Source organism: Pseudophryne corroboree, chromosome 5, assembly GCF_028390025.1.
Source record: "Pseudophryne corroboree isolate aPseCor3 chromosome 5, aPseCor3.hap2, whole genome shotgun sequence".
Taxonomy (NCBI): Eukaryota; Metazoa; Chordata; class Amphibia; order Anura; family Myobatrachidae; genus Pseudophryne; species Pseudophryne corroboree.
The window spans coordinates 177,310,469-177,338,387 of record NC_086448.1 but is presented as its reverse complement, the minus strand read 5'-3'; the positions used below and the strand labels follow the sequence as shown (position 1 = coordinate 177,338,387).

The 27,919-nt window shown below is 45.4% G+C and overlaps 1 protein-coding gene across 4 annotated transcripts in view; it reads left to right on the top strand.

Annotated features, from left to right (window-relative positions):
* Nucleotides 1–911: 911 nt before the first annotated feature.
* Nucleotides 912–27,919, top strand: part of LMBR1 (limb development membrane protein 1) — a 592,458-nt gene continuing 565,450 nt past the window's right edge. For 2 of the 4 annotated variants that reach the window (XM_063921898.1, XM_063921896.1), the window contains exon 1: nt 912–1,287. In XM_063921898.1, coding sequence (XP_063777968.1) covers nt 1,225–1,287 — 63 coding nt within the window. In that variant the 5' untranslated portion in view covers nt 912–1,224. The remainder of the gene's footprint in view (nt 1,288–27,919) is intronic. The other 2 variants (XM_063921899.1, XM_063921897.1) reach the window with 1 other exon arrangement.

Here is a 27,919-nt window from a genome sequence, read left to right as displayed (position 1 = left end):
TGTAGTGTGTGCTGGTAGGGGGTGTAGGGTGAGGGATAGTGTAGAAGAGCAGGGTGAGGTTAGTACCTGTGCCCAGTCACTGTATGCCCTGCTGCCTGCGACGCTGAGAAGAGAAGACTTCATAAAGCGGAGGAACAGGATTTTAGGAAACACTGGCCTTGTTTTGGAGGTTCTCAAAAAAATAAAAATAAAAATTGAGCACCCTGTGGAAAAACAGAAAAACTAGAATGTAATTGAATACTACGAATATCAGACCTTCGGGAACAAACCTGTGGTGCAAAAGTTTTGGGAGATCGTTCCTTACTGAATATGCCCAATAGAAGTTTCCTACATTAATAGGTGGAGCTGATAACTTTTTATTTCCCTATTTCTTTTTTATTTTATAAACTGAAGGTGTTTAATACATCTAATTAACTGCCATTATCAATAGTCACAGCCTCATTTCAAAGCTGTGTGACTGTGGTTGCCATGACAGTTCCTTAACTGTGCAGAATTATAATGCATTAATTATATTGATTTGTTAAAACATTTAATTTTTATTATGTTAAAACTTTGATAAGAATAATGTAAAAAGTAATAATCAATTGATGCTATCCAGTACTTGCCCAACAACATTACAAAATACACACACATCACATAATTAGTTGTTTCTCACTGTATGGATTATGTTTTTTTTTTTACTTTTCTTTTAGTGTAGTGAAGGTGAAGCTACTTAAACGTTTATAGGGAAAACAGTGGCACAATTTATGTTTCTAATTATGTAACAAATCAACTCCATCAATAATTATATTCTTAATTAATATAATGTGAGGACAACAGCAGAGCTTAGCCCCGCCCCCTGTAGCACCTGCCTGCCCCCCTCCTCACTGCATCACACACACGCTAACTGACAAGAAGGGAGGAGGCGGGATCCAAACACGCAGCTCGCCCAATCACAAATGCAGACACAGAAAAGAATAAGGGCTGCTCGTCCTCACCGCCAATAAGCAGCTGCGTTACATCTGGCCAGCGTGTTCTTCAGTGTTTTGGGCAGAGAGTTGCTCTGGGGGAGGAGGAAGGTAGTAGCAGCCGAGGAGTTGTGTTGCCTGTGCTGGTCATATTACTGCTGCAGCCTGAGCACAGGGGAGGCCGCTCCTTTGTTATTGTTCTGCCCTCACTGGGGAGGGGATGCTGCTCTGGGTCAGCTGCACAAGTCCTCAGCACTGGGCTCTAGCAATATGAAGGATGGAACAAGACGAGGTGACCATCAGGGAGCAGAACTTTCACAGCCAAGTTAGAGAATGGATTGTAAGTATCTATCCTATCTATCTATCTATCTATCTATCTATCTATCTATCTATCTATCTATCTATCTATCTATCTATCTATCTATCTATCACTTGCCATTAGTCCTGTCAGGTGATGGTGTGGAGCTGTCACTTTGCACAGGTCGGGACTGTCCCCTGCAAAATACACCAGGTATATGTCTCCTATGGGACCCTGTGGGAAGGTTATTGATGGCACTGCCACAATCCAGTGCCCATAGAGTGCACACAGTTTGTACTACAGTCAGTGCTGTTCTGTGCAGGTAACCACATGAGAGTACGCCGTGGTTGCTGTTTCCCCCTCTTGGCATTGCATGTGATAGTGCCTGCCACAGCTGGGTATTGTATTTTCCCCCTCTTGGCATTGCATGTGATAGTGCCTGCCACAGCTGGGTATTGTATTTTCCCCCTCTTGGCATTGCATGTGATAGTGCCTGCCACAGCTGGGTATTGTATTTGTTGACTTTGCACTACAGCCTACAGGCAGTTAGGGCTGAACACTACTTTGTGGGGAACTACTTGAACCACGCTGCTTATTGAGTACAGAAGTACTGGCTGCTAATAGGAGGGGGTATATTGTTTTGCGAAAACCTCAGTTGGCTGTTTATAAAATGATACTTGCGACACGATTGTATTGAGGTACTCGCAGTACCTACTCTAGATCTGAGTAGACACCCGCTCACCTGCTTTTTTCTGGCTAGCGTGATGTTGTACCTATGTATAAGAGTATTTTCACGCACACTGGTCTTTAGTATAACTGCAAACAATTTTAATATGTATATCCTTTATAAAATGTACCCCTCCCAAAACCAAGGCTCGGTACACATTATACCGTCATAGCGGGGGATTTGCTAAGCGTACACACTTACTTACCAATTGGCTGGTTGATAGGTCTGTCCTGACGTCACAACTGGACGGGTTCTTGAATTTTCCCGCCCATCTGTGACGTCAGTCCCTGCAGCCAGTATATGGGTGGTGGGCTTGTTGCATATACACACAGCCGGACATTCCAATATACCAGCATGATATATTGGCATCAGCTGTGCTGCAGGGCTGGCCCCATATGTCTATGAATGACATTGTTCACAGACCTATCCGGTGTACACACCCGCCGATACACCACAGATATATCGCTTGTACAGTAGAAGACTATACAATATCTCTATTAGTGTGTACCCAGATAGAGATTGACCTACCGAGAGATGTTATTGTGTGTTTTATCTAATTACTGTTCTACCAATCAACTTCCAGTCTTTAAGGGTCCAAAACGCTGTCCTTCACAATCGATATGATACATTTATTGTCATTATCAAACAAAAGTTGACAATGAAATTCAATTTGTACAACACCCCAAATGATGATAAAAAAAGTAGGACATAGGTATAAAAGAGCATACGATAACACATTTGACTCTCCAGGTATTGTGAAACTACTAGCCCCAGCATGCCCTGATAGCTGATAGGGTATGCTGGTATTAGTAGTGTCTGTCCCACACTAATGCTATGTGCCTGCTTCAGAAAGGAAGTAGTGATTTTCATGCCTTTTGCTGTGAATGTAGTATATACATGAATGAGACTGTCACAGGTGAGGGGAAGGGACCACACCACAACCTGTGTGACAAAGTAAAGTTATAATGGTGTACAGGAGAGCAGCCCTGCACCATTATAGACATTTGGGGGTTCTGTGACAATGGCGCATCCCATGCGAATAATACTCTTGTGTTTTTATTTTAGCATGTTACATTCTAGTAGATAATTTATATTTAAATCTACTGACGGACGCAGTCCGGGAGCATTTCTGTATGAAGAGGAATATAACTGCATGTGATAATGATACGTACATCTTAAATTAGCAGTAATTTCACATAAAAGTGTGTGTTCCATGTGTTGTGGCCGGTTGAAGCTGGGATGTGTAACCTGTTGCTTATGACTCCTATGGGAGTTGCAGAATAGTTTTTCAAGGTTGCTACAAAAACCTTTCCTGTTATCTCTGTGGTCAATGACTTACCGGCTTATACAAGTGCCTTGCCACCATTAAAGGCCAGTACTCACCGGCAGATCAGGGGAGAGATGTGTGCTGAGCGAACTGCTCAGCACACATATCTCCCCCCGGTCAGCACAGTGCGATGTGTGCGGAGGGAGCGGGGGTGGTGCATGCAGGCCAGTCTAGCAGCAGCGATAGCGCCGCGCATCGCTCTCGCTGTGAGGGGTACACACGGAGAGATCTTGCTGAGCATCTAAGCAATCTAGTCAGATTGCTTAGATTATCGCCCTGTGAGTACCCCCCTTAAGTGATAGACTATATTGGAGCAAATTGTTTCCATGCATGGTTATAGCCTGACCGCTGTAGGAGGCAGACATGCGGACAGGTCGCTTAGAAATGTTCTCACCCGGGGTAGCCTAATCAGACAAACCTGCATACTTGTCATACCTGTAACCACCATATAGATCCCCCAAGTTTATATCCTACACCCAAATAACTGGTATGTTACATCAAATAATGAATCAGTTTCTGTTGCCAGCTTGTGTACCTGCAGCGCGAGGTGCCAGCCTGTTCTCCTCCTCCTCCCCATTACATTGTATATCTCATGGGAACAATTATTAGGTCCTGGCGTATATGTGTATGAAGCAGCATAGCATCATGCTGTGCTGAGCTCTGAGATGCTATTCCTATGGTGACCTGGTGATTTTGTGACACATTTACGTAGAAGTGATTTTTATAGAAGTGTGACTTCTGTATTGGTGTGCCCAAGACCTGCAGGAGCTGGTCCCCATTTCTAATAGACAAGACCAGTAGAAGCCTGGCACCAGTCGCGCTAACACATGCGTCAGTCACCAGGGAGCATTACTATGGCGGCTGGGGATTCATGTATCACACTACAGGCAAACAAATAATAAGTGTTTTGTGTATTTAACATTAAGTGACATTTGACTAGCCAGAGGAGTGGAAAGATGGATTAAAGGCAAAGGTAAATATATTACGTGCATAATGGCCAAAGCAATATATTTTATGGATGGCATATTCCTTGCCATATTGTGTTGCTTGTCGTCTGCATTTGTAGATAAGGGGAATATGTGTGTATGTAGTTTCTATATAAACCTCTTGACGTTGGTTGCAGACTTAGTTATGATTTTGAGTTGGAACACGTTTGCATTAAAGACTGTAGATGTAAGATGAATTCCCAAAAAGTACCACAATTACATGCACAATTGCAAGATATGTGCAGGTCAGCGCCTGACGTCTATGCACCAAGTTTATATTAGGGATAGATACACATTTTAAGATATTTGTTTTAGTACCTAAATAAACATTTGCAATTGTAAATAAAATGTAAAAAAACTTAAGTAAAGAAATAAAAAAAAAAAAAATACCTTCTGTCATCCGCAGGAACAATTCTCATTCTTGTGCATTAATATAAAACGTTATGGTTTGTTTATACTAAACTACACTTGCAAAATCATATGTATACCGTGTTGCTCGAAATCAAGCAAAATTTTGTGTTCCTCAATGTGTTCATCTAAAGGTAAATACCCTTTCAGATTTTTGAATGGCGGGTCGCACCCGGGAGCAGTACATGGTGCGACCCACCCCCGGTACCTTTCACACTGGCATTCCTAGCCCAGCATATTACTGGGTTGGTGACGCGCGCGGAGGTGGCGCTTAGAGATCAGATTAACTACCAAGCGCCGCCTGTCCGACTCCATACAGTGTGAATGGGAAATGGGTCACAGCAACCATGGCGGAAACAGTGTTCAACCCTGGTCGCTTGACCCGGGATATTTCCCCTGGGCCCTTTCACACCGCGCAGCAACCCGGGTTATGCGCGCTCATGTGCAATAACCCAGGTTACAGGCTGGCAGTCTGAAAGGGGTATTGCTGTATCCTGAAGGTGTTAAAAAGAATTCATTATATCAACTGAATTTAGGGCAGAAAGAAATAGGCAAGGGCTTTGCTGCAGAAAGAAAAAATTCCACTGGTCTAAGGCGCTTCAGTAAATGTCCCAGATGTATTAATAAAATATCAAAGTGATACTCAGTCTCTTGTTGCTCTCTTTGTGTCAATCCGTCTCGAAGTCCTCGAAGTCCTCGCAGCTCACAGTCTCAGGTGATATATGGAAATGAGAGAACATAAAAAAGCATATCATGGTGTAGTAGGTCTCAATATCAGTTGATTGCTATAAGGATGACTGAAGAAACATGATAAAATATACTGTATAGTATATGGGTACGTAACCAAACTCACAGGTAAATGAGATGTTATAAACATACAGTATAGCGGTTTCTTTCACATCATATGGCAATTTGCTATTTCATGTGAAAACAGAATGATATCCAATTTAAGAGACAGCGTACCATACTCACACAGCTATAAGTGTGGCTCCTCATATAATGGTATCTTTGTATGGTAGACCAATAACTGTTTATTACCACGGCCTCCTCTGTGGAAACGGATAAAAAACAAAAATCCAATAGGTTTGGACAAGTAAAAATAATTTTATGAAAAAAAATCGACAATACACCATATAAAAACATATAAAAATACACTTAGTTGTTAAACATCCAATATATGCAGGTAAAAAATGTCCTTAATTCTGAGTGCATGATTTGGCCAAAAAGTCCAGTTCTCACAGATACTACACCTGCAGATGTAAATGGATGTATAAACAAATGTTGCCCCCACACTCTCTACCAACGCGTTTCAACCAACAAAGGGGTCTTTATCAAGGTAAGAGCGTGCCTCAGCACGGACCACATTAAATAGGTGGCGGGTGGTAGACTGGCTCCCGTCAGCCAGAAGTGTGGTGTCCATGTAGCCGATGCATCCCTCTCACAAATGGAGTCTGCATCAGTCACCCGTATATCAGTCAACTGATATTGAGACCTACTACACCATGATATGCTTTTTTTTTTTTTCTATGTTCTCTCATTTCCATATTTCACCTCTGAGACTGTGAACTGTTAGGATTTCGAGACGGACTGACACATAAAGAGAGCAACAAGAGACTGAGTATCACTTTGATATTTTATTAATACATCTGGGACATTTGCTGAAGAGCCTAAGCTGTATTGTCCTTTATGAAGGGATAATTGGCCCTTTCTTCCACAGGTGGCTGCATTGGTATTGGTGCGCCCCAATGCTTTTTCTGTGTTAGAAAATCATGGCTTTGAAGTGTTGTTCCTGAAGGACCTGATCGCTTATCAAAATTCTGTGACCTTATTACACATCTACATCACACACCCTATTGAATGACACCTGAACCATCAAAATCGGTGTGGTCATTGCAGAGTAGTTGCTCTCACAAAAAAATTGCTTAGCCAATTAAATATATAGATCTGCACAAGCATAGCACCTATCAGCGACAGCTGGGAAATTGCAATAGTACAGTACGATGTGCTTGGCTTATACACACTAGTTGTGATTTTGGAGAAGTTTGAAATTTGTATGGGTATGTAATATAATTTATATGAAAAGTGAAAACATTCTTGTTAGGGAGTAACCGTTTTTATTTTGTCTCGGCCCCCTAAACATTTGTTGCATTTTAAGGTTGTACAGCACAGTGGCATAGTGGTTAACATTACTGACTCTCAGCACTGATGTCATGAGTTCAGTTCCCTACCAAAGCTCGTATGTTTGTGGAGTTTATATTTCCTCCGTGGGCTCCATTTCTTTCTACACTCCAAAACATACTGATAAAAAACATTGGGGCAGATGTATTAACCTGGAGAAAGCATAAGGAAGTGATAAACCTGTGATATGTGCAAGGTGATAAAGGCAGCAGCCAATCAGATCCTAACTGTTAATTTACATATTGGAGCTGATTGGCTGGTGCCTTTATCACCTTGCACATATCACTGGTTTATCACTTCCTTATGCCTTCTCCAGGTTAATACATCTGCCCCATTAACTGTAATGTGTATGTGTATCCATGTGGTAGGTAAAGTGGTGATAAGTGCAAGGTGATAACGCACCAGCCAATCAGCTCATAACGGTCAATTTACATATTTGAGCTGTTTGTCTGGCGCGTTATCACCGTTCCCTTATCACTGCTTTATCCCTTCTTCAGGCTTAATACATCTGCCTCTTAGATTGTAAGCTCCACTGGAGCAGGTATTGGTGTGATTGGCAATCTGTGTGAACTACTGCACAAAATATGTGTGTGCCATGAGGCTCATTTAGGTGTGGTTCTTGTTGCTGCCATTGCAATCTTTTTCCGTATACAGTTGTGATTGTCTGCTAATATAGGCCGAAGCTAACCTGCACATATGGACACCCACTGCTATTGCATAATTTCCGTCCGAAGGTATAAAATTGCTGATACATCGGTACAGTTGTCGCAAATCAGGTCATGTTGGAGCGTCTTGAGTGCCTCTGGAGACGCGCAGGCTAAGCTTCTCTCCCGGGACACTGAGGACTCTCCAGTAGCAAGTAAGATCTCAACTGTTAATTAATGCACGCCCAGAAAACGGCATCTGATTGGCCATGACACGCCTGCGTTTCCTGACCACTCCCCGTTCCCATCCCCAAACGCTGTCTTCCGGTCACTCAATTCTGCAATTCTTCAGTGCGATCATCACAACTCATTCGCAGCATGTGAGTAAGAAAGCATCAACCGATGTGTGTACAATAGCCTTTTTGCGACTGCACCTGAATGAGCCTCTGTGTGAATTAATAACTATGGCGATGCATTTGTGTTAGAGACCAACTTCTGTAGGAAACCCTAGTTGTGTCAACATATCGATCTAATGACGATTGCTAAAACGGATTACAGAGGCCATCAACCTGTTTCAGATTTTGTTTATATCCAAAAGCTGTGTTACTATACTGAGCACTCTGCTTTGTGCTTATGATTTACCTTCCCAGAAATTGCTAATTGATGACTGTTTGAGCTGTTTTATTAGTCTTGCAATAGAGCTGTATATGTATAATCCACAACCATCTTTTTGAAAGCCTACATACATGAACTAGTAACTAAGGGGGTAATTCAGATCTGATCGCTGCTGTGCGTTTTCGCACAGCAGGCGATCAGATCCTAACTGCGCGTGTATGCACCGCAATGCGCATACGTGTCGGACAACAACAGGCATCGCTGGTCAGCGACTGGATGGTGCAAAAAAAGCCGATCGCCGGGTGTTGGCAAAGGTGATTGATAGGTAGAGGCCGTTTGTGGGTGGCAACTGAACGTTTACTGGGAGTGTCCAGACAAATGCAGGTGTTACCAAGGAGGGTGTCTGACGTCCGCTCCGTCCCCGATCAGCCTGATTCATTTGCACTGTAGGAGTAAGTCCTGGTCTGCGCAGAGACTGCACACACTAGATTTTTGCAGCTCAGCTACACATGCGATCGCACGCTTACACAGCGAATTTACACTCTGCCTGTAGGCGGCGACTATCTGATCGCAGGACAGCAAAAACGTAGCCCAGCGATCAGATCTGAATTAGGCCTTATATTTTGGCCAAATTTATAATTTTGGACAAATTGTTTGAAAAGTATTCTGGATTTCTTACGCTGAAGTATGACTGACATGTTGCTGGCGTTTAGGGGCAGTGACCTGCAGCGTTCTGTAAATGCTGATGTGTTGATTCCGTTTTCTGGGCAAGCTGAAGCCAGTGGATGTATCCTCAGATGTAGTTTCACTGGCAACGGCACGATTTCACCGGGCAGATGTCTGATGATCGCGCAGAGGAATTTGGGTCTGCGTCTTTGGATGCAGCAGTGGGTCAGACAAGCCTGCTTTAGCATGAGTTATCACAGCAGCTGCGTACATAGTCGCAGAGGCTGTGTTACAGCATCCATCTCAGAATCGGCACCTTGGACAATTACAGGAGAGTACCGCAATGTCTGCCATACGGTTCCAGTTTGAAATGCCGATGGTCAGGAGACTGACGCAGGAATCTTGACTGCCGGATTCCCAACATCGAGGCTGCGGGTGCGCTCACCACGCTTCGGGCCCGGTGGCGCGCTTTGCTCGCCACACTATTATATTCCCCCTTGAGTGGTGGCGTGGGCCCACCACCCGATTGGGAATACTGGGCTGCGGTCGGCATTTCTCCTGCTGTCTAGATTCTAGCATCAGTATTTCGACCGCTGGAATCCTGTCGTTCGGGAAATTAACTGCGTCCCCTGCCATACATTACCTGGCAACCCATGGTATGTGTTACACAGTGGGGCTGCTCACGTAGGCAGAGTTCAGTGAGGGCACGTTCCAGCGAATGTGGGATATGCAGATCCTGCCATAAGCAAATATACACCTGTTTGGTGGTGAATTGTTGGCACCTTCTATATGGCAGATGCCAAGTGGACACTAATGATGATGACTTGTACCAAACCAGGTGCATGTTCTTTACCAGTAGAAGTGGTCCCGTACTGAGACATGCATATAGCTCTGTATATACAATATACACATTTTTTCTGTGCATGCTTCATTTCAATAACGTACCTCCTGATATCTGTCAGCCTCCGGATGTTGTCCATCTGCCAGCCAGCGGTGTGTGGGAATGAAAGGAGCAGTGACGGGCAGATGCAAGACAACAGGTTTGTGGCTGGGTTACTACCTGTGTGTTATGTGTAATATGTTTTATACACTTTTGCAGTAACGTAAGATTACTTCCTTGTCTGGCCGATGCCTCATTAAAAAGGCAGTGCTTGGTCTATTACATTGCGTTATCATTTTATAACTATGGACACTGCCTGATTGATTTTCATTTGACAATGATCACTATTTGGAAATGGGATTCCCCCCCCTCCCAATCCCTAGCAGCATATCTCGGAGGACAGAGTACATTGTCTCTCTATTTTCTGTATTGTAAGTCTGTGCACTTATTCTGACATTATTATGAGATTCATTTGTAATTTATGCTCCAAAACCTTGGCTTTTTTTTTTTGGTGGCAATTTATTTTAATTATTGAGTTTAATTAATAATGGGCAGATTGTTATGCATTGGGAAGTTGATAGAGCTTGTATGGCTTGTCAGAAACTTTTATCTCTGGGAATTCATATTCCTGATGGTCCTGGCTCTCCGATGAGGTATGGCCCTGACAGCTGTCACCAGTAAAGTGCTGATATACTTATAAGTAAAACCACATAATTATGTAGATATAGCAATCTCTGAATTGCTTCCGTCAAATTAATCTCAACTTGTGCCACGCGCAATGATGAGAAAATAACTCTATTTGATCTATAAATGCTTTAATTGGCTTTTAAAATGGATATTCTCTTTATATTATTTATATGTAGATATTTTATATTTTAATTGATAACCTGAATGTATGCCCAGTTTTAAAATTTACAGGCTGATTATCTCATTAATGTTAGACCGTTTTGGCTTTACAAATCAATGATTATAGAGGACCACTGATGCGGGGGGTCTGGTCTGCTCATTTCTTAGTAAATGCATTTATAATTTCTTAATGACGTCAGACGAATGAATCGCCTCCACCTTGTAGAGCAGACTGTGGTAGATCAGCCATTTATACTGATGTTCATAAAGTGATTTTTACAGTGCGGGTACAATACGGAAGAGTAGGCGTATCGTTACTCTGTGAGAGGTATGAGTTCTTAAGCAGAATTATACTTTTTCAGTATATCACTGATTTAGGCTGCCTACCCGCTGCTAATAGACTTATTAATTTTTCATGCTTGTAAAGCCAGTTAAATGAATGTAAACAGTCCAACTCTACATATGAACTCTACATACATACAATAATCAGCATGGCTAGTATTACCTAATTTTAAAATCATCCATGGATACACATAATCTAATCCGCAGACTACAAGATCTCTCACTATACACCATGTGACATAAAACATCTTAAAACAATGACTACATAAAAAGCACATATAAACTCTACACAGAAGACAATAACCTGACGACATAACCTGTAAACGTATATCAGTGTACACAAATCCATCTATTGCCTACTCCCAGCTTAGTCTTTTATTAAGTCTCAGGGGATCCCTATTGTCATAAAAAATTGCTCAGGCCCAATGATTAATTGAGCCCCTTTGGCCGTATTGTATCCAGCCTAAAGATCCACCGAGACTCCAACTGTAGTAATTTAAGTGACCTGTTCCCCCCCCTCTGATAGATTCCGGAACATGGTCGATTACCCGGTATCTCAGAGTCGCCAAACCGTGTTTAAAATTCAAGAAATGACGTGCCAAGGGTTGGTCACTAGCCCCCGTGTTAATGGCAGCTCTAATAGCCTGTCTATGTTGCGCCATCCTTGTTTTAAACTGGCATTCCGTCTTTCCTATGTAATAAAGTCCACAGGGACATATAATTACATAGATGATGAATTTTGAGTGACATGATAGAGGCCAGTTAATGGTGTATTTCTTGGCTGAATGGGGGTGTGCAATCACGTCACTGGTGGACCTATAGCTGCAAGTCGTGCATCCAATGCACTTATAGCAGCCATTAGATCTACGTAGAAAATGCGATGGAACCTTTTTCTTAAATTTACTCAAATCCGTTTTTACCACCAGGTCTTAAATATTTTTGCCTCTCTTTTAACTTGGCATGATCCTGGTGTTTTTTAGTGATTTGAGGTCAGGGTCTGACGTGATCATTGGCCAGATTCTTAGCCTTCTTGCTAGTGTGTCGACTATTAGTGTCGTAAGTATTAAACCAAGGGAGCCTATCCTTATCCTTCTGGGGAGCTTCCATAACAAGCAAATTTCCCCTCTCTTGGGACACCGCTTTAGCGTGGGCTGCTTTTAACAGGGACCTTGGATATCCCCTCTGTGAAAATTTCTCTTCCATAAGGTCTAGTTGTTTCTCAAGATCTTCAGCTAGGCTAGTGACTCTGCATGCCCTTAAGAACTGAGAATAGGGTGTCAAAGTCGAAAAATATCATGATTCACAATGCCTTGTACTAACCCGAATGTACATGCCCGCTGCTCGTGCACCCACTCCCCCGTGCGTACGCATCCCCTCAGGTTGCGTAAGGGACGCTCCGACGTCTCCTGCGCATGGAGATGTGTATTTACGGCGGAGTTTGTAAGCGTCTAGCGAGCGACTCGATCGCAACATATTTAACCCACATAGTGTGTTTTATAGATATTATTCCCCTTAACAATGTCAGCGAGTATGTTTAGTGTAAACGGTTCGTGGACAGAGGGATTCCTCTTTGCATGATAGGAAGGGTCAGATAAAGGTTGAACGGTGGTGTTTAGTATCCAGCTGTAGAGTATTTTAATAGTAACATTTCGGTGTTGGTTAGGAAGAGATTGTTTGCTTCTGCGTATAGATATGTACAAAAGTAGTTTATAGACATTTACTGTATTTGCTGTTCATTATCCATGCGCCGGGAATCCTGAGGATACCTCCCACCTGAGCAGTTGGAGAAAGACACAGCCCACCTGTTTAAACCCACCTATGACCTTTTGTTATAATGCAGAGAACACATTCCTGTGTCCAATGAACAATGAGATTGTAGGGACCATTGTATTGTTACTGTATGCTGTGTATATAAAGACCACCATTGCTGGACCAGTCACTCACTCTCTGCAAGGTTTTCACATTGAAGGCTGAGAGCTGGTTCCAGGACGCGCTTGCGAATCATTCCCACGTGTGTAAGTTCTCTGTAGCCATTTTGTTATCCTTTTGTGTTTGCCATTTATTCTCTTTCTGTTTGCTCGTGTTTGCGATCGTTTGCTATTGTTCATATTATTCCTTGTTATTCTGTTTAGATTTTGATGTTAGTTCTGTAGTGTATAAGCTGTATTGTTTACCCCTTTTTATACTAAAAGAATCTTCCTCGAAGGTGTTAGAGCCTGAGTGGTCGTTTAAATCCATACCAGGTCTTGTGTATTTCACCATTTACTACAAAGGGTTTCTGAGCGTCTCAATCGCTCAAACAGTTTTCATATTATCAAGGTCAATAAGCGTTACATCATTGTAGTATTACAGTACTAAGGTTTACAGTATAAGCATACCCTTACAGTGTGTTGTTAATAAGGTTTACTGTGTATCATTCAGTGAGCGTCTGCGCCGCTCGTGTCCCACTCTCACGGCACAGCGTCCGCTACGCCAATAGCGTAGCATTACGGTACTCGGGCCGCCCATAGCGTGCTCGATACTAAGCGTAAGCCAGTGAGCGTACGTGTCGCTCGTGCGTCGCGCTCACGGCCTAGCGTCTGCTACGCTAAGTGCGTACCCTTACGGTACTCCGTGCGCCAATTGCGTACTTAGTCCATAATAAGTATATAGCTTATGTTCAAAGGTAATATTTGACTTTATCAAGGGTAACCCTTGGATGGTGGGAGTAGGATGGAAACTACTATAACTCAAAATGGTATTTCTATCAGTGGGTTTAGTGTATAAATTAGTAATGATGTCTCCATTTTGAATACTAATGGAGACATCCAGAAACTCAATCTGCGTTTGGCTACTCTTCAGGGTCAGCTTAATGGGACTGGTGGAGCTGTTCTGCATCCTGATTATTTCCAGGAGTGTTTGCTCGTCACCTGTCCAAAACATCAATAGGTCATCTATGTATCGGTAGTATAAGAGAATATCCTTGGTGATTATTGGATTCTCATAGAACAGACCTTTTTCCACTTCCCACATGTACGTGTTGGCGAAGGCCGGTGCTACTGCCGACCCCATCGCACAACCTGTCAACTGTTTGAAGAACTTGTCTTCAAACAGAAAATAGTTGTGGGTGAGAGTGAATTCCAGCAACTGTAGAAACAATTCAATATCTGGTCCCGTGTAAGCCTTATTACCTGTAAGAAGTCTTCTTACCGCCTGTATCCCCTCACCATGCGTGATACAGGTGTAGAGACTAGTGACATCCATAGTCGCCATGAGCATATCCTCTGGCATCTTACCCATACTCAACAACTGTCTCAGCAGAGTACTGGAGTCCTTGAGGTGGGTGAATGTTTGTTGTATGCATGGCTGCAGGTATGCATCGAGGAAAAATTGCTAAGGGTTCGCACAGAGACCCCCGGGCTGAGATGATTGGTCTCCCCGGAGGCCTCTGTGCATCCTTATGGACTTTAGGGAGTGTGTAAAAAATGGGTACAACAGGATACTCGGTAATTAATTTCTGAATAACCGTACTAGCTAGTAGTCCCTGTTCACCCGCTACCTTGAGTAAACACTCCAATTCCTCCTTATATTTCACCGTTGGATCTTTATCCAACCTACAGTAGGTATCAACGTCCCCCAGCAATCTATAACATTCATCAACATACTCAGCAGTGTTCTGAATGACCACAGAACCCCCCTTATCCGCCCCTCTAATAATAATGTCTTGTCTTTTACTTAAGGCTTTCAGGGCAGTGTTCTCTTCTTTAGTGAGGTTGTTATGTGTGGCACCTTCTCTGTTCCGGCCATTTCTAGTAACCGGCTGAAGGTCTTTACTGACGCATTGCTGGACACAGGATCGAATCTAGAATTCGGACCCAATCTGCTGACCCTTGCTGGAAGATTACTCACAGCCACGTTCTTGGGCTGTTTCTCAAAATACTCCTTCAATTTCAAGGTTCGATGCAGTTTAAACGTGTCAATTTTCCATTGAAATTTATTGGGTCTATTAGTCGAAACAAAAGTCAGTCTATATTCTCTTTATATTTTTTATATGTAGATATTTTATATTTTAATTGATAACCTGAATGTATGCCCAGTTTTAAAATTTACAGGCTGATTATCTCATTAATGTTAGACCGTTTTGGCTTTACAAATCATTGATTATAGAGGACCACTGATGCGGGGGGTCTGGTCTGCTCATTTCTTAGTAAATGCTTTTATAATTTCTTAATGACGTCAGACGAATGAATCGCCTCCACCTTGTAGAGCAGACTGTGGTAGATCAGCCATTTATACTGATGTTCATAAAGTGATTTTTACAGTGCGGGTACAATACGGAAGAGTAGGCGTATCGTTACTCTGTGAGAGGTATGAGTTCTTAAGCAGAATTATACTTTTTCAGTATATCACTGATTTAGGCTGCCTACCCGCTGCTAATACACTTATTAATTTTTCATGCTTGTAAAGCCAGTTAAATGAATGTAAACAGTCCAATTGTGGTTTTTAAATGCTTTTAACTTATGGTGTGTATGTGTGGTTTTTTGTTGTTGTTTTTTTTCTTACATGGCACTTGACAGGTTTCATCTCTTATGAGACTATGGTCATCTGTAAATTGCAATATAAACGACAAACAGCAGCTTAGTTGCAAGTCAGCGCTTCAGGGCTTCTCACCCTTTTATCAAGACTTTTGGGTCCAGGTGTGCATCTATTTTTCCTATATATCTACATTGTTCCAGTGTGGAGGGGGTGCCAGAGAAGCTGTCTATTTATGAAGGGGAGCGCCAGTCATTAACCCCCCCCCCCCAAAAAAAAAAGAAAGAAATAGAAGTAAATATATATATATTTATTATAAATATATTTATTTATAAATATATATATATAATTTTCTCTGTCTCTATCCATATATCTCACAAACTCCACAGCAGTCTTTTCGGTAACCTGGAGTAGACATATTTGTATGTTATTCCTCCGAGCAGTCTAGGACTAAACTGTAGAGTCTATGCCCACTGTCTCTTTGCCTGCTCTGTCACTTTTTCAGTCGCACACATTCCTTATCAATAGGCCACACAGCCCAGATATTGTACTGTGAGAAGGTTATCACAGTCCGCAGAAACAGACTATTTCAGTCTGATTAAATCTCCACTTATGCAGAATAGAGACAACAAGAGAGTGAGTGTGGAATTCAGACGACTTTTATATCTAAGTAGGGGGTAATTCAGACTGGATCGTGGCAGCGATTGTAGTCTGAATCCCTTTGTGGATTGCGCTTGCGCACCCGGGAACCCAGTGAGATGCTAACAGCATCTCAGGGCTGCAATCACCTCTGCCTGATTGACAGGCAGAGGTGGTCTTGGGGCAGAAGGATGCTTGCCAACGACGTTAGAATGCCGTTGACATGGTCCGGACCGGTGCGGGCTGCGTGACGTCATGCAGCCACTGCGACCCAGGATGTGGCGGGTAGTCTCCTGCGAGCATAGCTAGGCTACGCAGGCAGGTAGCTACTTGCCGGGTGCAAAAGCATCGCAGCTGTGCAATGCTTTTGCACCCTTGGGGGGGAGGTGGGTAGGGCCTGACAAGCGGGGCGGACTAGCCCTGCTAAATTTAGCACATCTATCCGATCTGAATTACCCCCAAGGTACTATTAAACAAAAACTCAATCTAACTGCCAACCTAGTATGGGGATGGGCTCACCATGCTTATGTTATTAACACGTTCATATATTGGAAGGATAGTGTCATCATCAGGTTGAACACCATAGCATCACTGCACCATTGTAGGTTGGAATCTAGACCAGTGGTTCTCAAACTCGGTCCTCTGGACCCCACACGGTCCATGTTTTGCAGGTCACTTGTAGATTTTTAAAATGTGACAGTTGGTGATACACAGTGCAGCTGCTGGGTGACCTGGAAAACGTGAACCGTGTGGGGTCTTGAGGACCGAGTTTGAGAACCACTGATCTAGACGTTTGGTCAGACTTCACATCTCCGATATGTAAAGCTGAATGTTTAATGTTCTGACCCTAATAGTAGATTTCGTGCATTGACAGTGCTATCTCGCAACGGACATTTTTGGGGTCTATTCGTAAATGAGTGCGTGCATATGCAGCACTTAAAGTAGCGCATCTATTTGACATCAACCCCATAACTTTTAATAATAAAGTATAATAACGTAATATTTGATCATTTTGTATAGTGGAAATTGCTATTAATGTTCTAGATAAAACACCATTTTTTTTTTTTTAAATATTCAATTGCATGAACTACCAGATCTGATCAGCATTGGATGCTGAAATGCTGTTGGTCCAGATTTAAGGCCATTTTGGGCCCATGTCAGCAGCTATTTGTGTAGCAAGTAACCTAACACCAATAGATACAGAGTGAATAAAATTGTATGATCCACAAGAGTAGATACCCAGATGTGTGTGTTCTCATGCACCACAAGCCATTTATCACCAGTTCGGTTCTATGGCATAGACATGTGCAAGATGCCAGGGCTTTCTGGGGTTATAGGATTTTAAATGTGAACAACTCTTTATGACAAATTTTTCAAGCTGCTCAATTTAAAAATAAAATAAAAAAAATATGACCCCTAAGTTGGTGTCGGGACAAGTAGGCCGATACACTTTTTATGCTGATTCAGTGTGTCATAGGCAATTGTTTTATTCATTAGATTGTTAGTGAAGAAAAGGGAGTCATTCTAAGTCTTGCAGTTCATACAGAAAACATGGACAAATATGGCAAACGGGGCGAGTCAATGGTTATGGCTGTGTAGCTCCTGTCTAAAGTAGCCGTGAACTATTCTGTTGATTTGACCCAAACTGTCATCTGGAGGAAGACCACACCCCATTTCTCTTACGTCCTAGAGGATGCTGGGGACTCCGTAAGGACCATGGGGATAGACTTGTTCCGCAGGAGACATGGGCACTAAGAAAGAACTTTAGGTATGGGTGTGCACTGGCTCCTCCCTCTATGCCCCTCCTCCAGACCTCAGTTGATTACTGTGGCCAGAGGAGACTGGGTGCATTACAGGGAGCTCTCCTGAGTTTCCTGTAAGAAAGTATTTTGGTTAGGTTTTTTTATTTTCAGGGAGCCTGCTGGCAACAGACTCCCTGCATCGAAGGACTGAGGGGAGAGAAACAGACCTACTTTAATGTTAGGCTCTGTTTCTTAGGCTACTGGACACCATTGGCTCCAGAGGGAATGGAACGCAGGTCTCACGCTCGCCGTTCGTCCCAGAGCCGCGCCGCCGTCCTCCTCGCAGAGCCGGAAGATAGAAGCCAGGTAAGTATGTGAAGAAAGAAGACTTCAGAGGCGGCAGAAGACTTCAGATCTTCACTGAGGTAACGCTGTGCGCTATTGCTCCCACACAGCGCACACACACAGCAGTCACTGTAAGGGTGCAGGGCGCAGGGGGGGCGCCCTGGGCAGCAATAAGGACCTCAAAATCTGGCAATAAGCATATATACAAGCTGGGCACTGTATATAAAAGAGATCCACCGCCAGTTTTTGAATTTTTCAGCAGGACCGAAGCCCGCCGCTGAAGGGGCGGTGCTTTTTCCTCAGCACTCACCAGCGCCATTTTCTCCACAGCACACCGCTGCGAGGAAGCTCCACGGACTCTCCCCTGCTTAACAACGTGAAAGAGGGTTTTAAAAAGGGGTGGCACATAATTTGGCGGAAATAGATAATTACAGCGCTACCTGGGTATACATATAGTGTGTTTTTTTTCCTAGGTCATTAGCGCTGGGTGTGTGCTGGCATACTCTCTCTCTGTCTCTCCAAAGGGCCTTGTGGGGGAACGGTCTTCAGATAAGAGGTTTCCCTGAGTGTGTAGTGTGTCGGTACGCGTGTGTCGGCATGTCTGAGGTAGAAGGCTTTCCTAGCGAGGAGGTGGAGCAAATGAATGTGGTGTCTCCGTCGGCAACACCGACACCTGACTGGGTGGATATGTGGAATGTTTTAAGTGCCAATGTGAATTTATTGCACAAAAGGTTGGACAAAGCTGAGTCCAGGAATTATGCAGAGAGTCAGGCCCTGCCTGCCCCTGTGTCGCAGGGACTCTCTGGGTCTCGTAAGCGCCCACTATCCCAAATAGTAGACACTAATACCGACACGGATTCTGACTCCAGTGTCGATTACGATGATGCAAAGTTACAGCCAAAATTGGCTAAAAGTATTCAATATATGTACTCTGTACTCTGTAATTGGGCGCTGCGGAACCCTTGTGGCGCCATATAAATAAATGATAATAATAATAATAATAATAAGATTATTGCAATAAAGGATGTTTTGCATATCACATCCTGACACGAGGGTACACATGTATAAGGAAAAGAAACCTGAGGTAACGTTACCCCTTCTCATGAGCTGAACGAGTTATTTGAAAAGGTGTGGGAATCTCCAGACAAGAAACTGCAGATTCCCAAAAGGATTCTTATGGCGTATCCTTTCCCGGCTAAGGACAGAAAACGGTGGGAATCCTCCCCAAGGGTGGACAAAGCATTGACACACTTATCCAAAAAGGTAGCACTGCCATCCCAAGATACGGCTACCCTCAGGGTTCCTGCTGATCGCAAGCAGGAGGCTACCTTAAAGTCCATTTACACACATTCTGGTACCTTACTCAGACCGGCGATAGCTTCGGCTTGGGTTTGTAGCGCTGTAGCAGCGTGGACAGATACCTTATCGGCGGAATTGGATACCCTGGATAAGGATACCATTTTATTGACCCTGGGTCATATTAAAGATGCTGTCTTATATATGAGGGATGCTCAAAGAGACATTGGCCTACTGGGTTCTAGAGTCAACGCTATGTCGATTTCTGCTAGACGAGTCCTATGGACCCGGCAATGGACAGGTGATGCCGACTCAAAGAGGCATATGGAGGTTTTACCTTACAAGGGTGAGGAATTGTTTGTTTTGGGTCTCTCGGACCTGGTCTCCACAGCTACAGCAGGTAAATCAAATTTCTCTGACGTCCTAGTGGATGCTGGGAACTCCGTAAGGACCATGGGGAATAGACGGGCTCCGCAGGAGACTGGGCACTCTAAAAGAAAGATTAGGTACTATCTGGTGTGCACTGGCTCCTCCCTCTATGCCCCTCCTCCAGACCTCAGTTAGATATCTGTGCCCGGCCGAGCTGGATGCACACTAGGGGCTCTCCTGAGCTCCTAGAAAGAAAGTATATGTTAGGTTTTTTATTTTACAGTGAGACCTGCTGGCAACAGGCTCACTGCAACGAGGGACTAAGGGGAGAAGAAGCGAACCTACCTGCTTGCAGCTAGCTTGGGCTTCTTAGGCTACTGGACACCATTAGCTCCAGAGGGATCGACCGCAGGACCCGTCCTTGGTGTTCGTTCCCGGAGCCGCGCCGCCGTCCCCCTTAAAGAGCCAGAAGCATGAAGATGGTCCGGAAAATCGGCGGCAGAAGACTTCAGTCTTCACCAAGGTAGCGCACAGCACTGCAGCTGTGCGCCATTGCTCCTCATACACACTTCACACTCCGGTCACTGAGGGTGCAGGGCGCTGGGGGGGGGGGGCACCCTGAGCAGCAATAAAAACACCTTGGCTGGCAAAATAATCACAATATATAGCCCCAGAGGCTATATATGTGATAATTACCCCTGCCAGAATCCATAAAAAAGCAGGAGAAAAGTCCGCGAAAAAGGGGCGGAACTATCTCCCTCGGCACACTGGCGCCATTTTCTCTTCACAGTGTAGCTGGAAGACAGCTCCCCAGACTCTCCCCTGTAGTTTTCAGGCTCAAAGGGTTAAAAAGAGAGGGGGGGCACTAAATTTAGGCGCAATATTGTTTATACAAGCAGCTATTGGGGAAAATTCACTCAGTGATAGTGTTTATCCCTACATTATATAGCGCTCTGGTGTGTGCTGGCATACTCTCTCTGTCTCCCCAAAGGGCTGTGTGGGGTCCTGTCCTCAGTCAGAGCATTCCCTGTGTGTGTGCGGTATGTCGGTACGGCTGTGTCGACATGTTTGATGAGGAAGCTTATGTGGAGGCGGAGCAGATGCCGATAAATGGGATGTCGCCCCCTGTGGGCCGACACTAGAGTGGATGGATAGGTGGAAGGTATTAACCGACAGTGTCAACTCCTTACATAAAAGGCTGGATGACGTAACAGCTATGGGACAGCCGGCTTCTCAGCCCGCGCCTGCCCAGGCGTCTCAAAGGCCATCAGGGGCTCAAAAACGCCCGCTCCCTCAGATGGCAGACACAGATGTCGACACGGAGTCTGACTCCAGTGTCGACGAGGTTGAGACATATACACAATCCACTAGGAACATCCGTTACATGAGCCCGGCAATAAAAAATGTGTTACACATTTCTCTATCGTCCTAGTGGATGCTGGGGTTCCTGAAAGGACCATGGGGAATAGCGGCTCCGCAGGAGACAGGGCACAAAAAGTAAAGCTTTAGGATCAGGTGGTGTGCACTGGCTCCTCCCCCTATGACCCTCCTCCAAGCCTCAGTTAGATTTTTGTGCCCGGCCGAGAAGGGTGCAATCTAGGTGGCTCTCCTAAAGAGCTGCTTAGAAAAGTTTAGCTTAGGTTTTTTATTTTACAGTGAGTCCTGCTGGCAACAGGATCACTGCAACGAGGGACTTAGGGGAGAAGAAGTGAACTCACCTGCGTGCAGGATGGATTGGCTTCTTGGCTACTGGACATTAGCTCCAGAGGGACGATCACAGGTACAGCCTGGATGGTCACCGGAGCCTCGCCGCCGGCCCCCTTGCAGATGCTGAAACGAGAAGAGGTCCAGAATCGGCGGCAGAAGACTCCTCAGTCTTCTTAAGGTAGCGCACAGCACTGCAGCTGTGCGCCATTTTCCTCTCAGCACACTTCACACGGCAGTCACTGAGGGTGCATGGCGCTGGGAGGGGGGCGCCCTGGGAGGCAAATGAAAACCTTTTTTGGCTAAAAATACCTCACATATAGCCTCCGGGGGCTATATGGAGATATTTAACCCCTGCCAGAATCCGTTAAGAGCGGGAGACGAGGCCGCCGAAAAAGGGGCGGGGCCTATCTCCTCAGCACACAGCGCCATTTTCCCTCACAGAAAGGCTGGAGGGAAGGCTCCCAGGCTCTCCCCTGCACTGCACTACAGAAACAGGGTTAAAACAGAGAGGGGGGGCACTAATTTGGCGTTAGAAATATATAAAAAAGATGCTATAAGGGAAAACACTTATATAAGGTTGTCCCTATATAATTATAGCGTTTTTGGTGTGTGCTGGCAAACTCTCCCTCTGTCTCTCCAAAGGGCTAGTGGGTCCTGTCCTCTATCAGAGCATTCCCTGTGTGTGTGCTGTGTGTCGGTACGTGTGTGTCGACATGTATGAGGACGATGTTGGTGAGGAGGCGGAGCAATTGCCTGTAATGGTGATGTCACTCTCTAGGGAGTCGACACCGGAATGGATGGCTTATTTAGGGAATTACGTGATAATGTCAACACGCGCCAAGGTCGGTTGACGACATGAGACGGCCGACAAACAATTAGTACCGGTCCAGACGTCTCAAACACCGTCAGGGGTTTTAAAACGCCCGTTTACTTTAGTCGGTCGACACAGACACAGACAGGGACACTGAATCCAGTGTCGACGGTGAATAAACAAACGTATTCCTTATTAGGGCCACACGTTAAGGGCAATGAAGGAGGTGTTACATATTTCTGATACTACAAGTACCACAAAAGAGGGTATTATGTGGGATGTGAAAAAACTACCGTAGTTTTTCCTGAATCAGATAAATTAAATGAAGTGTGTGATGATGCGTGGGTTCCCCCCGATAGAAAATATGGGCGGTATACCCTTTCCCGCCAGAAGTTAGGGCGCGTTGGGAAACACCCCTTAGGGTGGATAAGGCGCTCACACGCTTATCAGAACAAGTGGCGGTACCGTCTATAGATAGGGCCGTCCTCAAGGAGCCAGCTGACAGGAGGCTGGAAAAATATCATAAAAAGTATATACACACATACTGGTGTTATACTGCGACCAGCGATCGCCTCAGCCTGGATGTGCAGAGCTGGGGTGGCTTGGTCGGATTCCCTGACTAAAAATATTGATACCCTTGACAGGGACAGTATTTTCTCTATCGTCCTAAGTGGATGCTGGGGTTCCTGAAAGGACCATGGGGAATAGCGGCTCCGCAGGAGACAGGGCACAAAAGTAAAGCTTTTACAGGTCAGGTGGTGTGTACTGGCTCCTCCCCCCATGACCCTCCTCCAGACTCCAGTTAGATTTTTGTGCCCGGCCGAGAAGGGTGCAATTCTAGGTGGCTCTCATAAAGAGCTGCTTAGAGAGTTTAGCTTAGGTTTTTTATTTTACAGTGATTCCTGCTGGCAACAGGATCACTGCAACGAGGGACAGAGGGGAGAAGAAGTGAACTCACCTGCGTGCAGGATGGATTGGCTTCTTGGCTACTGGACATGAAGCTCCAGAGGGACGATCACAGGTACAGCCTGGATGGTCACCGGAGCCACGCCGCCGGCCCCCTCACAGATGCTGAAGCAAGAAGAGGTCCAGAATCGGCGGCTGAAGACTCCTGCAGTCTTCTTAAGGTAGCGCACAGCACTGCAGCTGTGCGCCATTTTCCTCTCAGCACACTTCACACGGCAGTCACTGAGGGTGCAGGGCGCTGGGGGGGGGGCGCCCTGGGAGGCAAATGAAAACCTTTAAAAAGGCTAAAAATACCTCACATATAGCCCCAGAGGCTATATGGAGATATTTACCCCTGCCTAAATGTACTAAATAGCGGGAGACGAGCCCGCCGAAAAAGGGACGGGGCCTATCTCCTCAGCACACGGCGCCATTTTCTGTCACAGCTCCGCTGGTCAGGAAGGCTCCCAGGTCTCTCCCCTGCACTGCACTACAGAAACAGGGTATAACAGAGAGGGGGGGGCAAAATAAATGGCAATATATTAATATAAAAGCAGCTATAAGGGAGCACTTAATCATAAGGCTATCCCTGTCATATATAGCGCTTTTTGGTGTGTGCTGGCAGACTCTCCCTCTGTCTCCCCAAAGGGCTAGTGGGTCCTGTCTTCGTATAGAGCATTCCCTGTGTGTCTGCTGTGTGTCGGTACGTGTGTGTCGACATGTATGAGGACGTTATTGGTGTGGAGGCGGAGCAATTGCCAAATATGAGGATGTCACCTCCTAGGGGGTCGACACCAGAATGGATGCCTTTATTTGTGGAATTACGGGATAGCGTCAACTCGCTTAAGCAGTCGTTTGCCGACATGAGGCGGCCGGACACTCAATTAGTGCCTGTCCAGGCGCCTCAAACACCGTCAGTGGCTGTAAAACGCCCCTTGCCTCAGTCGGTCGACACAGACCCAGACACAGGCACTGATTCCGGTGGTGAAGGTGACGAATCAACCGTATTTTCCAGTAGGGCCACACGTTATATGATTTTGGCAATAAAGGAGATGTTACATTTAGCTGATACTACAGGTACCACTAAACAGGGTATTATGTGGGGTGTGAAAAAACTACCAGTAGTTTTTACCGAATCAGAAGAATTAAATGACGTGTGTGATGAAGCGTGGGGTGCCCCGATAAAAAACTGCTAATTTCAAAGAAGTTATTGGCTTTATACCCTTTCCCGCCAGAGGTTAGGGAGCGCTGGGAAACACCTCCTAGGGTGGACAAAGCGCTAACACGCTTATCAAAACAAGTGGCGTTACCCTCTCCTGAGACGGCCGCACTTAAAGATCCATCAGATAGGAGGATGGAAAATATCCAAAAAGGTATATACACACATGCAGGTGTTATACTACGACCAGCTATTGCGACTGCCTGGATGTGCAGTGCTGGGGTAGTTTGGTCAGAGTCCCTGATCGAAAATATTGATACCCTGGACAGGGACAATATTTTACTGTCGTTAGAACAAATAAAGGATGCATTTCTTTATATGCGTGATGCACAGAGAGATATCTGCACACTGGCATCACGGGTAAGTGCTATGTCCATTTCGGCCAGAAGAGCTTTATGGACACGACAGTGGACAGGCGATGCGTAGAGGAGTTATTTGGGGTCGGTCTATCGGATTTGGTGGCCACGGCTACGGCCGGGAAATCCACCTTTCTACCTCAAGTCACTCCCCAACAGAAAAAGGCACCGACCTTTCAACCGCAGCCCTTTTGTTCCTTTAAAAATAAGAGAGCAAAGGGCTATTCATATCTGCCACGAGGCAGAGGACGAGGGAAGAGACAGCAACAGGCAGCTCCTTCCCAGGAACAGAAGCCCTCCCCGGCTTCTACAAAAGCCTCAGCATGACGCTGGGGCTTCGCAAGCGGACTCGGGGGCGGTAGGCGGTCGTCTCAAGAATTACAGCGCGCAGTGGGCTCACTCGCAGGTAAATCCCTGGATCCTGCAGATAATATCTCAGGGGTACAGGTTGAAATTAGAGACAGAGCCACCTCGCCGTTTCCTGAAGTCTGCTTTACCAACGTCCCCCTCAGAAAGGGAGACGGTTTTGGAAGCCATTCACAAGCTGTATTCTCAGCAGGTGATAGTCAAGGTACCTCTTCTACAACAAGGGAAGGGGTATTATTCCACTCTTTTTGTGGTACCGAAGCCGGATGGCTCGGTAAGGCCTATTCTAAATCTGAAGTCCTTGAACCTGTACATAAAGAAGTTCAAGTTCAAGATGGAGTCACTCAGAGCAGTGATAGCGAACCTGGAAGAAGGGGACTTTATGGTATCCTTGGACATCAAGGATGCGTATCTCCACGTTCCAATTACCCCTCACACCAGGGGTACCTCAGGTTCGTTGTACAAAACTGTCACTATCAGTTTCAGACGCTGCCGTTTGGTTTGTCCACGGCACCTCGGGTCTTTACAAAGGTAATGGCCGAGATAATATTTCTTCTTCGAAGAAAAGGCGTATTAATTATCCCATACTTGGACGATCTCCTAATAAGGGCAAGGTCCAGAGAACAGCTAGAGATGGGTTTAGCACTATCTCAAGAGGTGCTAAAGCAGCACGGATGGATTCTGAATATTCCAAAATCCCAATTAATGCCGACAACTCGTCTGCTGTTCCTGGGGATGATTCTGGACACAGTTCAGAAAAAGGTTTTTCTTCCCGAAGAAAAAGCCAAGGAGTTATCTGACCTGGTCAGGAACCTCCTAAAACCAGGAAAGGTGTCTGTACATCAATGCACAAGAGTCCTGGGAAAAAATGGTAGCTTCTTACGAAGCAATCCCTTTCGGCAGATTCCATGCAAAGGGATCTGTTGGACAAATGGTCAGGGTCGCATCTTCAGATGCACCTGCGGATAACCCTGTCGCCGAGGACAAGGGTATCCCTTCTGTGGTGGTTGCAGGAGGCTCATCTATTGGAGGGCCGCAGATTCGGCATGCAGGATTGGATCCTGGTGACCACGGATGCCAGCCTGAGAGGCTGGGGAGCAGTCACACAGGGAAGAAATTTCCAGGGAGTGTGGTCGAGCCTGAAAAAGTCTCTTCACATAAGCATTCTGGAACTAAGAGCAATCTACAATGCTCTAAGCCAGGCGGAACCTCTGCTTCAAGGAAGACCGGTGTTGATCCAGTCGGACAACATCACGGCAGTCGCCCATGTAAACAGACAGGGCGGCACAAGAAGCAGGAGGGCAATGGCAGAAGCTGCCAGGATCCTTCGCTGGGCGGAGAATCACGTGATAGCACTGTCAGCAGTATTCATCCCGGGCGTGGACAACTGGGAAGCAGACTTCCTCAGCAGACACGACCTTCACCCGGGAGAGTGGGGACTTCATCCAGAAGTTTTCCACATGCTATTAAACCGTTGGGTAAAACCAATGGTGGACATGATGGCGTCTCGCCTCAACAAAACACTGGACAGGTATTGCGCCAGGTCAAGAGATCCGCAGGCAATAGCTGTGGACGCGCTGGTAACACCTTGGGTGTACCAGTCGGTATATGTGTTTCCTCCTCTGCCTCTCATACCAAAGGTATTGAGGATTATACGGCAAAGAGGAGTAAGACTAGTGGCTCCGGATTGGCCAAGAAGGACTTGGTACCCGGAACTTCAAGAGATGGTCACGGACGATCCGTGGCCTCTACTTCTGAGAAGGGACCTGCTTCAGCAGGGTCCTTGTCTTTTTCAAGACTTACCGCGGCTGCGTTTGACGGCATGGCGTTTGAATGCCAGATCCTAAAAGGAAAAGGCATTCCAGAAGAAGTCATTCCTACCTTGATAAAGGCAAGGAAGGAAGTCACCGCGAAGCATTATCGCCGTATTTGGCGAAAATATGTTGCGTGGTGCGAGCAGCGGAGTGCTCCGATGGAGGAATTTCAACTGGGTCGTTTTCCTACATTTCCTGCAATCAGGATTGTCTATGGGTCTCAAATTGGGATCTATTAAGGTTCAAATTTCGGCCCTATCAATATTCTTCCAAAAAGAATTGGCCTCAGTCCCTGAGGTCCAGATTTTTATCAAAGGAGTACTGCATATACAGCCTCCTGTGGTGCCTAAGGTGGCACCGTGGGATCTAAATGTAGTTTTAGATTTCCTCAAATCCAATTGGTTTGAACCACTAAAGAATGTGGATTTGAAATATCTCACATGGAAAGTGACTATGTTACTGGCCCTGGCTTCGGCCGGGAGAGTATCTGAACTGGCGGCTTTGTTTTATAAAAGCCCTTATTTAATTTTCCATTCGACATAGGGCAGAGCTGCGGACGCGTCCGCATTTTCTCCCTAAGGTGGTATCAGCGTTTCACCTGAACCAGCCTATTGTAGTGCCTGCGGCTACAGACGACTTGAAGGACTCCAAGTTGTTGGACGTTGTCAGAGCCTTAAAAATATACATTTAAAGGACGGCTGGAGTCAGAAAATCTGACTCGCTGTTTATACTGTATGCACCCAACAAGTTGGGTGCACCTGCTTCTAAGCAGTCGATTGCTCGTTGGATTTGTAACAAAATTCAACTTGTACGTTCTGTGGCAGGCCTGCCACAGCCTAAATCTGTTAAGGCCCATTCCGCAAGGAAGGTGGGCTCATCTTGGGCGGCTGCCCGAGGGGTCTCGGCATTACAACTCTGCCGAGCAGCTACGTGG